The following is a 16,313-nucleotide window of genomic DNA, read 5'->3' as shown; positions in this document are numbered from 1 at the left end:
TCCCTCATCCTGTGGGCATGTGCTGGATGCCAAGGCAGCAGGCAGCTCCTGCTTCCCAGCTGCCTAGGCAGGCTGGGGATGCTCAAATACCCTGCTTCCCAAATGTTCCTATGCCTGGTGCGATCAGTCCTTACCCCAACTTTGCAGGGCCTCCCCAGGACCCACTAAGCACATAAAACAAGTATCCAGAGAAGCAGGGCTAGAAAGTGTTGCTGAGGCAGGCCAGTCCACTGGTGGATCTGCAGGGTGGTTGTATTTCCTATCAGGAAATGTATCTGTGCATTATGGTTTCTGGCATGTGGTGCCATGCATTAGAATGTGCAAATGAAAACAAAAAGTGGTATTTTTGTCAGTGTTTGGGGGGCTTTTTGTTTTGTTTTGGTTTTTTATTTTTTAGTATGTTGTGATTCAGCAAAAAAGCTGAGGATCATGAAATTAGCAGATATGCAGGGGCTTGGAGTGTCCTATGGATTGGGCAACTGGAGCTTTCCATGTTGCAGGAGAGCAAGTGTGGAGAGCTGCTTTGGCTGTGCTCAGCTGTGCCTATTTCTCTGGTGCCTCCCCTGGAGACAGATAAACTTAAAGTGGAGCTGTAAGGTCCTGGCTGGCCACAAAACTCCCCAGAAAGGTTTCCTACCCTACCTCCAGCCAAAGGAATCTGCACATAGCACAGCTCTTATCCAGGTGCCTCTAGAAAAAAACACAAGCAAACAAATCACATTGGGTCAGATTCCTCAATGGATCCCTGAGATCTCCTGGGTATGGCCTGGTGCAGAGACTGACCCCATATGGCTCCCGTTCCACAAAAATTCTGCGCAAATAATCCCATCCTCAAATGGATCCTCCTGAAAGAGGGCATTTCACTGTGTGCACTCCAACTCAGGCTCTGTGTGATGCGCTCCCCCACAGCTGCCAGGGAAGCACAGAATGAGTTGCGCATGTAAGCACACAGCTCTGCACCTGACTGGCCCTTACAGTCAGTTTCATTTCCCAGGCAAATGGGGGCAGCTGCACCTGGTATCCACCTTTTTCAGATTCTCTCCCCCCTCCCTGGCATGGGGTGGCCAGGCATCTGCACTGTGAGAGCCCCTGCTCACTGCCATCCCTCCCTCAGCATGCCATGGGCACTGCGCAGCCCCAGAGCACTCTGTAAATAGTCGGAAGCGATGAATGGATTTCCCTTTCCTCTCCATGTGTGCTTTAGATTTTTGGCCGGATACAGCATGGGCCCAGGACACATCAAAACATGAGACTCACTCCCTGGCAGCCCTGGCTTTTCACATGGGAACAGTTTGATTTGTGAAGCAGTGTGAGGTTTGGTGCGTGAAGCTTAGGGAGATTTCATGGGGAACGTTTTTTGTTTGCCAAGCAAAGAGCATGGAGCCTGCTGGTGGCTGGCACAGCCTCCATGCTGGGAGTGAGACACTGGGCCTGCGCTATAGCAAGGCCATGCTCTGCTGTGCCCATGCGACCACTGTGCATGGGAAAGCACTTAAGGAAAGCCAGGCTTTCTCTTTCTTCCCTTCCCCCCAGACATGTTTACCACAAACCACAGGGTTTTCTCCTCAGGCAGTGGCCACCCTACCGTGTGAACTGGGCAGCTCGTTGGCACCCTGCCCGTGCTTCCACTCAGCCCCTTTGAAGCCGGACAGTGTCCCCCGATGGGCCCCGCAGGATGAGTCAAGCCCTGGCACCGCAGGGAGCTCGGCTGGGCCCTCCCTCGCACACCGGAGCCCGGGCGACCGTGCCTTGCACCCCGGAGCCCGACTGGGCCGTGCCTCGCACCCCGAGCCCGGGCGGACCATGACTCGCACTCCGAGCCCGGGTGACCCTGCCTCGCACCCCGGGGTCCGGGTGGGCCGTGCCTCGCACCCCGGAGCCCGGCTGGGCCGCGCCTCGCGCCCCGGCTCGTGGCGACAGGAGGCTGAGGCGCCCCGAGGTGTGCGCGGCCTCAGCCTCGCCGCACGCCGCTCCCCGGGGGACAGCCTGTGCAGGGCTGCTCCCGACGGCTCCTGGAGTCAGGGCCGTCTCCAAACAATGGGTGGAGAGCAGGAAACGCCGCATGGGAAACAGGATTTGGCTCCGCCGCCGCCGCCAGCCACGGCCCCTTGGCCCCTTTCCTTTCCCTGCTCCAGAGAGCCCTTCCCACAGCCATCGGCCACGGGGCTGCACCGCGGGGATGGGGATGCCACTGCCCGGGCGGGCTGGGGCATGAGGCGCTCTGAACATTGGACGAAAAGCGGAGTCGGGACACCTCCTGCCCGGGCTAGGGGCTCAGCATGACTCAGGGAACCCTTAGCACTCAGCCCTAGCCCTGGAGGGGTGGGCGGCTGCCTTTCCCTGGAAGAGCTGCCACCAGGCAGGGGATCCCAGCGGTCCCTTGGCCAGCAAGCCCTGCTCCTGAGCATCTGGCTGGCCACAGAGCCAGAGAAACGGGGACATCTCTCAGTCCGTGTCCAGGATATGCACCACAGGAGGTGGTCCCAGCTCCCCTGGAAGTCAGCCAACAGCACGGAGAAGAGATGGGGGACATGGGCAGGGAGCAGCGGACCTGAGCTGCTGCTCACGTGGAGCTCCTAGGAAGCCACAGCCTCCAGCTCTGAGCCCCGTAGCCAGGAAATGCTGGGGATTTTCTGACCTCTGCCAGATTTGGAACAAGCTCCAAGGACATGGGACTCCAGCTTTATCTTCTACTTCTCTTCCCACATCTGGCAGGTAAATTGCTCCTTTTCATATCACTTAAGTGAGCAGCTCCTGCCTCAGGGTGACTTGGTGGGAAGAGGCAGCTGTGGAAGCTCAGTGGCGCCATCGGAGCAGGGTTGGGAGGGAGGAAATGTCCCTTTGTGATCAGCCATTTGGAGCTCTCAGAGGCTCCTGGCTGTCTCTCTCTGACATGGGAGGAGAGACATCCCCAGAATCCCATTCTGATGCATGCTTGGCTCATGCTGGGGAGCTGATCCAGCTGGGGTCTCCAAAAGGAGAGCAGAAATGTGAACCGTGTCATCCCAATATGTCTGCAAGGCACCTTGCTTTGCCTTGGCTGTGCCTTCAGGGCTGGGGATGGCAAAAATGTTCTGGAAAGGGGGAGACATCTGGGTGACAGGATCTGGCCCCGAGGCAGGGCTAGTGTGGCCATGCTGGTGCCCAGCTGTGATGTGCCCGTGTGCTGCCTCACCCCAGGGGCCATCCTGGACATCACCCTGGTTGCCAACGTGCAGAGCCTGTCCCACTCCGACTTCTTCCTCTCCTGCGTGGTGGGGGAGCACGACGTGAGCTACCTGCAGATCGAGCGGGAGAACAAGATCGTGATGACTCACCCCAAAATGAACTTCCAAAACTACCGCAACCGCAGCAACCAAGTCCAGGCCAGGGGCTTCTCCAAGGCTGACCTGGTGGGGATCCTCTACTGCCTGGGGCGCACCCCGAGCGAGCAGGCCCAGGTGGTCTATGTGCACAACAGCCACAATGGTGAGTGCCTTCTGGGGGCAGCAGGAGGCCCCTGCCTGCCAGTCAGGTGCACAGGGGACCTGCCTGCCCTGTGCTGCGCAATCCCAGCACCAGGCAGGGACGTGGGGGGGACAGTGGTGACCCATAAACTGGGTTTGGGGTCGACCAGCCCTGGTAGCAGGGAGATGGAAGGGAGGTGGAAGGGATGTTCAGCTGGAGGAGCATGGTCAAGCCCCATGGAGGAGCCGTCTGTGTTTATAATGAGGCTTGGGAGAAGGGCAAGGTCCAAGAGGAAGCTGAGTGCCCTTGGAGGAGGTTGTGGGGTCTGGAAATCATTAACCAGAGCAGGGGGTAGCCCTTTGGAGCTCTGCCAGCCCATTCCCTCACGACAGGCTCAAGGGGAGGAGGTAGTGCTGGGGCAGATCTTTGGCAGCCTCCCAGGTGCTGGACAAACACCATCCCGGGGCAGCACATCACCGTTCCAGCAGTGGGGCTTGCTGAGAGGCACTGCCAGACTGCACTGTAGCCAAGGGCAGTGCTGGCCTCATCTCCTGCTCCTATTTTGGGCCATAAGAATCCAAAGGGCCTCCCTGGACTGACCAGCAGCAGGGACACCACCTGGGGCAGCATGCTCCCACACTGCCCCTCTGACTTTCCCTCCCTGTGTTTGAGACTTTGCAAAACTGAAATTTTCTGTGATATTTGCCTCAGGATGCTTTCTAGCTCTTTTTTAGAAAGTCTAGCTTAGTCTAGCTCTGCCCTTTTGCTCAGAATAAGAGGAGGGGATACAAATTTCCCTGCCCATGTTAAGACAGAGCTTCAGCAAGGATATTGAGTGTCTCCAAGCTGGGGCACAGAGGCTGCTGGTGTGACCTAAGCATTCCCCAGGGAGCAGGACTCAACTCAGCTTTTGTCCTTGTAAAGAGGCTCAAGCTGAAAAATGGCAGTGGTGCTGTTGGAAATAGAGCTGGATTGTCTGAGCAAGCAGGGTGGCACTGAGGAATGGAGCAGAGGCCAATGGAGACAGTGTGGGAGACATGACCAGCAGCATGGGGTGAGGAGCACAGAGGGATTTCTGCACCCCCAGATGTCTTTGTTTATAAATCATGGATGGAGGTGATGGCTCTGGGGCTCCATGCCTGGGACAATGCTTCCCATGGTGGGGTGTTCTCAGTCAGCCCCCATTCCTGGGTCCACTTAGCCAAAAAATAAAATAGTGCTTTGGAGGAGCCCCTGTGGGAGTTGCAAGTGTCAAAAAGGTGTCTCTTTCACAAGTTTCTAAGAACCTTCTATTGCTCTGTTTAGAGGAGAAGGTAAAAAAAATAAAGGAATTAGTAAGCAAAAAATTGACATGTTTGCAGGAGAGCTGGATACAGAACCCACTGAAGTGGCTTGGTGTGTGCCATCTCTCCTGTTTAGCCTGAGAGAACACCAAAGCAAGCCAGGGTGATTAAACAGTGGGTGGGGAATGCTGTTAGAGGAAAGCTGGCAGCTCCCAAAAGGTCATGCATGGAGAAGAACTTAGGAAGTTTGATAAATTTTGGAAGGATTACTGAAAAAACAAAGTAAAGCTAACCAAAGAGATCCTGAGAAGCAATTTCAGAAGTGTTTAAATCTGTCAATAAACTATCTTTTACACTTTCCAGAGCAGAAAGACACCCAGAAAAACAACTGCAGAAAACTAACATTTTAAAAATTTTTGTATCTGTGTGTACAACAGAAAGGTTGGGAAAATTTGCTGGAGGATCTGTCTAAAATGCCACTGTTGTTGGCAGGAGACAGGTGATAAATCACAGAACAGAGTAGCACATTGCCAGGCTGGGTGTGCGGTGAGCAAGGCTGTCCTTGGGAAACCAGACCTTCCTAAAACTTCTGGGTAGGGAGTCACAGGCCTGAAAACTCAAGTCAGAACCTGGAAAAATAGCAAAACTGTAATAAAGAGCAGAATATGTGGTGGCATGGTCCCTGAGAAAGAGTTTGCAGTGGTAGGGTCGCTGGGGTGGCAGCAATGACGATGCTGTGAAAAATTGATACTGTCTGCTCAAATTCCTGGAGTAAACTGGGAAAAATCCCTCTCAGAGGTTCTTTGAGAGAAACTTTGCACCCAGGGGGTGGCAGGAGTGATCTTTGCATGGGTAAATAACTGACTAAAAAAAGGGAGAGTAGGAATAGGAGCAGTTCTTGTCACACGAGGGAGTTCCCACTGGCATGGCACGAGGTCTTTGCATGGACCTGTGTCACCAGCTGTGGGTGCAGAGCTGAGCAAGCAGCCATGCTGCCTGCTGTGCCTGAGCTGCCTGGGGAGATGATGAATGCACTATGTAGTGACAGAGAGGGGAGAGATGCAGTCTGGGAGGGCTTCAGTGATAGGGGGACAGGCAAATCGGTGTGCACAAATGCAAAGCATTGCGTTTGGGGGTCCCCAGGGAACTGTTGCCTTTTGTTCCAGGGAGTGAGGTGGATTGAAACAGAGTGAGGGCCATATCTGTGAGCCCACCACTGAGGGCTTCAAAGTCTGTGGAAGAAAGATCCCAGCTAGAGGGGTAGATGGGGAGGCGATTCTGGGAAATGACTGCCAAGTGTGACCTGCGGTGCCCTTCCCTGGGCGTCTGCAGCATGTGCTGCTTCCTCCTGGTCCTTGGCCTCAGAGGGGCAGGACACAGGGCTGGATGTGTTTTAGCTCCAGCCTGGCGTAGCTCCTTTTAGTGTGTGCAAGCTGGAGTGCTGCCAGGCTCCAAAAGCCAGCAGCTGCCTGTGTCCTCCTTTGTGTCTGTCCTGGCACGCCCAGGGCTTGGTTTCCCAGGCCTTAAGGTATTTATAGCCCTGTTTGTGCTCAGGCTGGGGTCTGGCTGACTCATGTTAATACTCCAGGAGTTCATTGCTGCTGCACACCCCAGCACCTGGGGAATCACGAAAACAGCCATGACAGGACTGCTGCTCCTGGGGGCTGGAGTGCAACCTCCTGCACACTTAATTCCCCTTACCAGCCCTGCTTTCTCTGCCTGCAGCACTCCACACCTCATCAGCAGGCAGGGTGCACCATGCACACTTGTTCAGATGTCACCTCCCCAGACTGCTGCCACCAGCATCCTGTGCAGATGGTGGGCTGGTCAGAGGGAAGGGTGCCAAATCACATTCCTTAGTGTCTGCCTGAAGGGGCTCAAGGGGCCAGGAAGGGAGCCCTGTTCCTGCAGAGCCTTGGGGGTCCTGGGTCCAACATGGAGCAGACAGGGAGATGTGTCATGACATTCCAGCAGAAACATGCCAGGGTGTGTCCTGGTGTGACCGGGTGTCAGCATTGCCCTCGGGTGTGAGTGCCCTCAGGGGGTGACTGCTGTGCAATCTGTGCCTCCTCCTCCTCTGCAGCCCACCTCTTCCCAGTGAAGGCCACACAGTCTGTGAATGTGGCCGAGGCGGCCACCTTCTCTGCCAGGATCCTCAAGAGGAAGGAGACAGATGTTATGTGGAAAAGAAATGGCAAGTAGTTCCAAGAGCAGACACAGGGCTGGAGCTGCTCCCAGCTGGTGCCTGGCACCAGCCCCAGGGCACAGGAGGTCAGATAACCCTCTGTCCCCTTGCAGGCACCTACTACCAAACCACGGACCGGGGCGAGGTGCAGGATGACCACGTTGTCCTGACACTCCCCAATGTCAGTGTCAATGAAAATGGTGTCTACAGTGCCACGTTCATGGGGGACAGCCCTCTGTGGAGTGCCTTCTACCGCCTCATCGTGAGAGGTGAGCAGGGCCCTGGCTGCCTGGGACTGGGGACAGCCGTACCCTGCCCTGTGCCAGGTGGCACTCTGGCCTTCTCTGCTCTCTCTGCAGCCTGCCCTGCAAAGAAATGGGGACCATCCTGTGACAAGGACTGTCCTGACTGTCTGAACGGCGGCATCTGCCACGACCACGTTGGTGAATGCATCTGCCCTCCAGGGTTCATGGGCACCCGCTGTGAGAGAGGTGGGTTCCACCTGCCCAGCACTGGGTGCTGTGCCCAGGGCCTATGTGGGGGCTCTCTTGCACCCCTAGACCTGAGCACTGTGTCTAGAAATGCCATGTTCATCCCCAGTGCCTCCCCACCCTCAGTGCCCTCTGTTTCTGGGCTGGGGCTGGACCAGCCACATGGGTCCCATGTTTCCTCCAGGTGGTGATATGGGGCTTGGGGCACCTGAGCCAGCTCTGTGACATGCACAAACAGTAAGTGCATGGATGAATGGTAAGTGAGACCAGACCATGCTTCTTTTTCCAGCCTGCCAGGAAGGCCAGTTTGGCCGCAACTGCCAGGAGACGTGCCAGAGAGCCCAGGGCTGCCGGGGGCTGAGCTTCTGCCTTCTCGACCCCTATGGCTGCTCCTGTGCCTCGGGCTGGAGCGGCTCCCGCTGCGACCAAGGTACAGGGACACGGGTGTCCATCAGCTCTCACCCAGCTGGGCTTCCTCCAGGGCCTGGCTGCTCTCCAGCAGCACCTCTGCTACCCTCTCCTCATCTGAGAGTCAGCACAGGTTGAGCAGTACAGCTGCCTGCATCAGCTGCTTGCTGTCTCTGTGGTCCTGTGCCATGGCCAGGGGTAGCAGTGAGCTCTTCTCTTCCCACAGCCTGTCCCTCAGGATTCTACGGCCCTGACTGTGCCCTGGAGTGCACCTGCCAAAATGGAGGCAGCTGTAACCGCTTCAGTGGCTGTGTCTGCCCTGCAGGCTGGCATGGGCAGCACTGTGAGAAGTCAGGTGAGATTGGCATAGGGCTGTGGCAGGTTTCCATCCCCCACCCTCTAGTGGGTGCTGTCTCCTTCCTCATCAGTGGCTGGGAGGGCCATTGGCTATCGGTCTCGCCAGCTGGTTCAGCAGGACCCCTTGGCTATGGAATTAGGCTCCAAGTCTGTAGAAACCAGGACATAGCAAGGGCAACATCTGGTTTGGATCCCAGCATTATCTGTGCTGAGAGTGTTGCTGAGCCCAGCATGTGGGGTGGGGATCAGGGCTAGACTACAGCATCCATCACCTTTCCCTTGGCACCATCTAGGTCCAAGAAAAGGTGCCAGGCTTTCTTGTAGGGGAGGAGCAGGGTCAGCCCTAATGTTGATTTCTGTGTACCAGACCGGTTCCCCCAGATCATCCAGCTGGCCTCAGAGCTGGAGTTCAACCTGGGCTCAGAGCCCATCATCAGCTGCGTGGCCATTGGCAACCCACTGCCCACCAGGGACAGCGTGGAGCTGCGCAAGGCTGACGGCACTGTGCTCAAGGTACTGCCCCGTGCGCTTGCCCCACCACCATCTCCATGCTGACTATTCCCTCAAGAGTACCTGCAGCTGCTGGGCAGCCTCACACTCATGGGGGCTGAGCCAGGGGCAGAGTGGAGGGGCTGACAGCACCCTCTGTGCCACAGGTCATCAAAACCATCATCGAGCCGAAGCAGATCACCTGCGAGTTTGAGGTGCGGCACCTGACAAAGGCGGACACGGGGCTCTGGGAGTGCCGGGTCTCCACCACCGGGGGCCAGGACAGCCGGAAAGTCAAGGTCAATATCCGAGGTGAGGAAAGTGTGGTGGCATGAGCAGGACAAGCCAGGGTTGCTGGGGGAGGCTGTCAGCATGGTGTGGCAATACCACCGCTGCGCCTGACTGGGTGCCTCCCATCGTTGGCTACAATGCCAGCAGACAGGTTTGGGTGATTATAAAAGACTCTCCTGACAAAGCTGGAAGGAGCCAAGAGGTGGCAGATGTATTCATGCTCTCTCTACTCCTCGTTGCTCCCAGTCCCACCAGTGTCATTCCCTTCTTCTCCCCAAGTGCCACCAGTGCCCTTGAGCGCCCCCCGGCTGTTGGCCAAGCAGAGTCGCCAGCTCGTGGTGTCGCCTGTGGACAGCTTCTCTGGTGATGGACCCATCACCTCCATCAAGCTCTTCTACAAGCCCAAGGATGACAATTCAGCATGGTCATCCATTGTGGGTATGTGCCTGCAGGGCTGAGGGACACAGATAGAACCTGTGTGTGGGTGGGTGAGGTCTGGGGTGGGCAGATGTCTCCATACCAGGCCCCCTGTGGTGATGCTGAGGAGGATGCTGGTGGCGGGGCAGGCTGTGGATGATGGGCATGGTTTTGACATGTTTTCTTGGCCAACAGTCGACAACAGCGAGAACATCACCCTCATGAACCTCCGGCCAGTGACCGCCTACATCGTCAAGGCGCAGCTTAGCCGGCCAGGGGCTGGTGGGGAGGGCAGCAAGGGTCCCGAAGCCATCATGGTGACTGACTGCCTTGGTGAGCCTCCATCTCCTTGCCCCTGACCCTGACCCTGCACAGCACAGAGCCTGAAAGGTCTCAGAGCTGATGTGCTGTGAGATTTTGCTGCCTTTTTGTTTGCAGAGCCCACAGTCAAACCTGTGATCGAAGGTTGGTCCGTAGAAGAGAAAAATATGCTTCATGTCACCTGGAAGTTGCCAAGCAACCATGAGCCAGCACATGGGTTCATTGTCCACCTCTTTGACTCTGCAAGGCGGTTGGTCTCTGAGAAAAACATCACGTCCATCTCTGTGCTCTCTGCCCGCATCGGGGGCTTGGAGTTTAACAAGGAGTACAGGCTGGAGGTGCTGGTGTACCACTGCACCAGCCTGGGGCCACCCTCTGACTCTTACAAGGTCATGATCAACAGTAAAGGTGGGTCCAGCAGAATGCTGGGAACTGTAACAGGGAATTACAATGATAAATCAGTTATAATTGTAACAGCAACCATCCCCAGGTCTGTCTGCTCCTTCTCCCATCTCTGATAGAACATGAACAGCTGTTTGGGTAAAATGGGCCCTCCTTTCCCCACTAGATCCTGCAGTCTCCAGCACCAAGGAGCTGAGAAACATCCTAAGCTGAATGTGACATTCGGATCATCCAGAGTGATGGTCACAAACAAATCTGTTCTCTACACCCTTGCTCAAACCCTAATGGACCTATCTATACTTGCAGCCTTTACAATACCCTGTAGCAACTAGTTCCTCTATATCATTATACTTTGCATGAAAAAATACTTCCCTTTTGGTTTGCTTTAACCTTGCTGCCAGATAATTTTGCTGTGGTCACTAGGGCCTGGGGAGACCTGCAGTCCCACCTGTGGGCACACACACACAGCCCCTGGAGTAGGTAGAAGACCATGCAGAGATGGAGCACCAGCATGACCAAGCTTTCAGGCAACCAAGGGAAAGGCATGCACGAGGCCTTTGGGAGGACCCAAAGTACAGTACAGTACACATTGAGAGGACTGATTGACATCAGGCTTGAGGGATGACAGGTTTCCTCTGCTCTCTGCTTCTAAGAGCTTTGTATGATTTGGAAATGTAGGGTTAGGGATGTGGGCAGGCAGGAGAGGTCTCAGAGGAGGTGGTGGGCAGGCAGGATGTGACGGAGGCCTGAAGGAATAAAAAGTCACAAGAGCTAGTCAATACACAGGCATTTAGAGCTCAGATGGTGTGGCTGGAACATTTGGGAGTACAGTCCTGCTTCACTGTGGTACATGGAGAGCACCTCCACCTCCTCCAAGTAGGGGCCAGGGGTCCCTGAAGATCCCTCAAAGCTGACCTGGCTCTGGTTGCCATTGCCATCCACAGGGTCCAATCCCAACAGCAGCACTGAGCCCGAGGAGCCCCGTTCTGGGCCTGACACTCTTCTCTCTTGGTCCCAGGGCCCTCCTCCCCGCAGCTGCTCTCGGCAGAGCCCGTGTCCGACACTGCGGTCAGGCTCTCCTGGCAGGTGCCCGAGTACCCCAACGGGGGCATCACCAAGTACATCGTGGAGCTGCAGCAGGTGGGGGGCACCAGTGAACCCCAGTGGATTGACACCGACAGCGGCGCCGAGACCACCAAGATCGTTGGGGGCCTCAATGCCAGCACCAGCTACCAGTTTCGTGTCCGTGCCAACTCCCATGTGCCAGGGGAATGGAGCCTGCCTGTGAAAGCCAAGACCCTCGGGGACGGTGAGAGGGGTGTCCCAGCAGGCAGGGGGCTCACAGCTCTGCTGCAGCTTGGGCTCAGATTCTGATCAGCAAAGAATGATTGGGATGCTTGTGGCAATCTCTAAGCAAGGCTCTGAAGCAGCAGCCCAAGACCAAAACTCTTGGTGTCTTAAGAAAACCTGCTCCTCCTAGTCCTACAGGGGCAGGAGTGGCATGATGACATCATGGCACCTACAGAGTGACTCTGCCTTGGGCAGCAGGGGATGTGAGTCAAGGGGCTGGGGGAGCAGAGCAGAGCAAGCATGGGAGGAGATCATGGCTTGACCCAAAGCTGGTTGGAGGTCCAAAAACCAGTGGTTCAGTGTCAGGAGCTGGGCTGTGACACTCTCCCCTCTGTGCCACTGTGGCACCAGGAGCTCATGTGGTTATGGTATCTTCATTAGGGATCTTGGTGCTGGGAGAGGGCTGCTGCCACGGTGGTTGGCCACTAGTGCAGGCCAGGCAGGGTTTGACGATGGACCACAACCCTCCATCCCTCCTTTTGGCAGGAGTGCTGAGCGTGCCGCCCAGCCTGGGCAGCCAGGGCACTGAGCAGGCGGGAACAGACCAGCAGCTGCTCTTGGCCATTGTTGGCTCTGTGTCCGTCACTTGCTTCACCATCCTCTTTGCTCTCCTGGCACTTTTCCTCATCAAGAAGAATTTTTTCCACCGGCGCCGCACCTTTACGTACCAGTCTGGCTCGGTGAGTGCCGCCTGCCCCGCCAGGACCGTGTCCCCTGCTCCCCAGGTCCCAGCCCGATCCAGGTCACGTTCCGTAGCCTCCAGCCCGGATGCAGCCAGACCTCACTTCCACACAGAGAGGGTGCGGAGCCCACCCTTGCCCATGACTCCTGTCCTGCTGGGACTGCCGCATGGGCGGGCAGGTGCCTGGTGCCTCTAACCTCACCCGCTTCCATCTGCCAGGGGGAAGAGACCATCCTGCAGTTCAACTCGGGGACCCTGACCCTCACACGCCGGCCCAAGCCACAGCCTGAGCCCCTCAGCTACCCCATCCTGGAGTGGGAAGACATCAAGTTTGAGGACATGATCGGGGAGGGCAATTTTGGGCAGGTAATCAGGGCCATGATCAAAAAGGACGGCCTGAAAATGAATGCAGCCATCAAGATGCTGAAAGGTAAGTGCTGGGGGAGGCAGGCAGGGTGGGCTGACTGCTGCAGCTGCATCCTGAGCCATGCTTGTGCTGGGGAGCATCAGGAGACATTTTCAGAGAACTAAAGGAAAGGCCCCTGTTGTTGCCTGAGGTGTTCATCCCTTCTTTGCTTCCAGAGTTTGCTTCAGAGAATGACCATCGGGACTTTGCTGGGGAGCTGGAGGTGCTGTGCAAACTGGGCCATCACCCCAACATCATCAACTTGCTGGGTGCCTGTGAGAACAAGGGTGAGGGCTGTCCCATTCTACCCTGCCCCACAACCTCTGCCCTTGAGTCCTCTATTCCTTTCTGCTGGGGAGATCCCCAGTAGCCCAACCTCCTCCTGCGCCCCAGGCTACCTGTACATCGCCATTGAGTACGCTCCATATGGAAACCTCCTTGACTTCCTCCGCAAAAGCCGAGTCTTGGAGACAGACCCAGCCTTTGCCAAGGAGCACGGCACTGCCTCCACCCTCACATCCCAGCAGCTCCTCCAGTTTGCTTCAGATGTGGCCAAGGGGATGCAGTACCTGAGTGAGAAGCAGGTACATCCCAGCAAGCCCCTCAGATCACCCTCTTCCTGAGGCCTGGGAGTTCCCCATCAAGGAATGAGGTCCCCGGGGCCAGCAGGAGGGAGCATGTAGCTCCTGCTAACTGCCCTTCCCTTTCAGTTCATTCACAGGGACCTGGCAGCAAGAAACATTCTGGTGGGAGAAAACCTGGCCTCCAAAATTGCTGACTTTGGCCTCTCCAGAGGGGAGGAGGTCTATGTGAAGAAGACAATGGTGAGGCAGGAGTGAAACATCCCCATAGGGTCTGCACCAGTGTGGTGGGCATGATGCCCACCATCGGTGTGACCAACCCACCATGGCAGGACTGACTGGATCACAGCTGTCTTCCCCCCAGGAGGCACCCCTCCAGCCCTGATGGTGGCTCTCTCTTTCCCCAGGGCCGTTTGCCAGTTCGCTGGATGGCCATCGAGTCCCTCAACTACAGTGTGTACACCACCAAGAGTGATGTGTAAGTGCTGCAGGCCAGGGCACCGGGCTGGGGCATGGCTGTGTTACCTCCACCCCTCTCTGGTGCAGTCAGAGAGGCAAGGCTATTGCTCTGGGTGCTGAAAGGGCAGGAGGTGATGCTGGTGCATCTTCCTGAGGAGCTGCTGGCTCAGCTCAAGCCCTGGCTGCCTGTTCCACCCTGGGCTTTGCCCTGTGCCCATCAGCGGGGCACAGCTGGGCGCTCTGTCACAGCCTCGGCTCCTCCCCTTTCAGGTGGTCATTCGGTGTCCTGCTCTGGGAGATCGTCAGCTTGGGTAAAGCTCTTCCCTGTCCCCTGCCTTCACTCAGGTCCCTGTAGGTCTGGTTATCCTGGGGCCCTGGGGGCAACACCCTAGGGACTGTCACCTCCTCAGCCCCGGGTGTCTCTGGCTGCAGGGGGGACACCGTACTGCGGGATGACGTGTGCCGAGCTCTATGAGAAGCTGCCGCAGGGATACCGCATGGAGAAGCCCCGTAACTGCGATGACGAGGTGTAAGTGGACAGAGCCTGGGCTGGTGGTGGCATCACGTAACCCCACTGCCCTACAGGGCTCGCACCAACTTCCAGTACCTTCTGCCTGTTGCCTCTGCATTGTGGCTGAGGAATGGGCTGGGGTCCCGCACCCAAACACCTTTCCTAGGCTTTAGTTTCCTGCCTGCTTCCCCCATCTCCAACAAGGAGCTTTTCTGTCCCCTCTCCTCCCGTGCTCACTGAGCCGCCCACGACTCTCCGCCCCCAGGTACGAGCTGATGCGGCAGTGCTGGCGGGACCGCCCCTACGAGCGCCCTCCCTTCGCCCAGATCTCCATGCAGCTCATCCGCATGCTGGAGGCCAGGAAGGTGAGTGGTGGCAGCAGAACCATGCGTGGGGGTTAACCCCACCATCACCTTTGGAGTGCAGGGACACAACAGGGCATAGTGCCAGTGAGCATGCTAGTAGGGACAGGAGGTAGATGTGGACATGCTCACAACTGGCTCCTAACTGGGGTTCCCCCACAGGCCTACGTGAACATGGCCCTGTTCGAGAACTTCACCTACGCGGGGATTGATGCCACCGCCGAGGAGGCGTGAGGCTGCGCTGGCCCCAGCCTGCTGGAACAGTGCTGTGGGGACAAGGGCCTGCTCGTCCTCTCCAGGCCCAAGCAGCCAAATGGCAGTGCCCCTTTTCAAGAGTGCCTTTCCTGCAGCAGGACTGTGCCGTCCCCTCCCTGGCATGGTGCCAGCCACTAAGAGCCCCACACTGTTGGGACACGCTGGGGTGGCCCCCAAGGACAAGCAGCAGCAGGGTCCTGGCAGCAGAGCAGGCAGGAGAGGGCCTCCCTCAGGAGCCAAGGCACTGCCTAAGCCCACGGACACAAAAGCTTAAACTTTGGTGCAAGAGGAGGAAGCAGCAATACAGCTGCAGCCCTCAGCATGCTCTGGGCCTGAAGTGGTGCCAGGGGTTGTGAGCAACGCTGCTGACATGGGATGGGGCCACCCTGGTGAGTGCAAAAAGGACAATGTTGGCCGTGCACAGCCTCCCGCTCTGCAGTGACCCTTTGGAGATGTCAGCTCTGCCTTATGGACAATAAAGATCATGCAACAGCTGGGTCCAGAGGAGTGTTGGTGGGTACCCGCCTGTGCCCCACTGACAGCACTGGGGAACAGGATCCGCTGCTGTGGTGGGCACTCCTCATAATCCTGTTCCCACTGGGGTCCTGTGATAATCCCCAGGAATGTCCCAGCATTCCCAGACAAGACCTGGGTCTCATCATGACATGGAGATGGGTTTTCTTAGGATCCAACTGGCATCTTTTCCCACACACACAATTAAGACTTGGTCTTGTCCCCAAACGGATATGGAGAACAGACTATGTCCTTCCTATGCACAGCTGCCACTTGCATGCTTAAAAATTGTTCCTGCAGCTTCCCCTCAGCTGGCTGGTCTTTAAAGGGATGGCCCTGTTCCTCCAGCTGGGTCCTGTGCTCTTTGGTGTGACCTGCAGCTCTGCCCCATCTCTGAGATCCCCAGTGAATCAGTGATGGGGACTGACCCTCACAAACAGCCTGACATGTGCCACTTCTTCTGCACCCCCTCTGCTCCCAGCTGGGGACAGTGTCTGGGGCAGTGTCACCAGTCCTGCTCACACCTAGGTCTTCTTTTTTTGACAAAATTTGTGGCAAGTTGGGGCTGGCACTGCTCTTCCCTCAATGCCTCTAGTGCTGTCCTCAGCTGCTGGGCTTGAAGAAGCAAACCTGGCCTTGGTGCCCAGGGGACACATGTGCAAGTGGCTCCTTGTGTCCTGGCTGGTGCTCCCTGGGCTGTGCAATAGAGCTGTGCCCTGGCAGGGGGGGAGACCCTCCAGCACCAGAAGTGATGGACTGGTTGAGCATGACTGTGGGACCTCACTGTGCTGGCCCTGCTCCTGCACCACCAGCACGGGCACCTCTGAGGGCTTTGCCCCCTGTGCTTGCAGCTCTGCTCCCAGCACTGCCACAGACACAGTGCTGCTGGCAGAGCACACCTGGAGTACCCCACTGCTGGGCAGCACAGGACACCACCATGGAGGCAGATCAGCTGTGCCACATCCCATGCTCCTGTGTGGCAGCAGCCCCAACAGCCTGCCCTGCCCCACACAGGGGCCTCCCTAGTTCCTCGGGGGTTGTTTTTCTTCCTACCCCATCCTCCCACATGCCAGCAGCCACAAGGGCAGGAACATGCCGCCTAT

The 16,313-nt window shown here is 57.0% G+C and overlaps 1 protein-coding gene across 2 annotated transcripts; it reads left to right on the top strand.

Moving 5' to 3' along the window:
• Window positions 1-2,088: 2,088 nt before the first annotated feature.
• On the top strand, window positions 2,089-16,301 carry TIE1 (tyrosine kinase with immunoglobulin like and EGF like domains 1). 2 transcript variants are annotated; one of them, XM_014263767.3, is made up of 23 exons: window positions 2,089-2,715; window positions 3,181-3,468; window positions 6,814-6,924; window positions 7,029-7,184; window positions 7,275-7,406; window positions 7,696-7,836; window positions 8,041-8,169; window positions 8,539-8,684; window positions 8,828-8,972; window positions 9,231-9,389; window positions 9,564-9,701; window positions 9,807-10,097; window positions 11,110-11,400; window positions 11,928-12,241; window positions 12,343-12,553; window positions 12,706-12,816; window positions 12,923-13,113; window positions 13,240-13,353; window positions 13,518-13,588; window positions 13,840-13,880; window positions 14,002-14,098; window positions 14,346-14,445; window positions 14,605-16,301. In XM_014263767.3, exons 1-23 carry the CDS (start codon window positions 2,670-2,672, stop codon window positions 14,674-14,676), a joined length of 3,495 nt encoding a protein of 1,164 aa, XP_014119242.1. In that variant the 5' UTR covers window positions 2,089-2,669; the 3' UTR covers window positions 14,677-16,301. The 2 variants fall into 2 exon arrangements, with proteins under 2 accessions (XP_014119242.1, XP_014119243.1); XM_014263768.3 differs by having other exon boundaries at window positions 2,090-2,715; window positions 11,928-12,121; window positions 14,605-16,298.
• Window positions 16,302-16,313: the final 12 nt, after the last annotated feature.

This window comes from Zonotrichia albicollis, chromosome 8 (genome assembly GCF_047830755.1).
Source record: "Zonotrichia albicollis isolate bZonAlb1 chromosome 8, bZonAlb1.hap1, whole genome shotgun sequence".
Taxonomy (NCBI): Eukaryota; Metazoa; Chordata; class Aves; order Passeriformes; family Passerellidae; genus Zonotrichia; species Zonotrichia albicollis.
The sequence above is the reverse complement of the archived record's forward strand: the minus strand, read 5'-3'. Positions and strand labels throughout refer to the sequence as shown.

Bases quoted from the DNA above. Each gene is read 5' to 3' on its own strand.
- TIE1 (XM_014263767.3), top strand. From the start codon at position 2,670: ATGGGACTCCAGCTTTATCTTCTACTTCTCTTCCCACATCTGGCAG. The intron at 3,469-6,813 runs GTGAGTGCCTTC...CCTCCTCTGCAG, and splicing joins TGTGCACAACAGCCACAATG to CCCACCTCTTCCCAGTGAAG. The intron at 12,817-12,922 runs GTGAGGGCTGTC...CCTGCGCCCCAG, and splicing joins GGGTGCCTGTGAGAACAAGG to GCTACCTGTACATCGCCATT.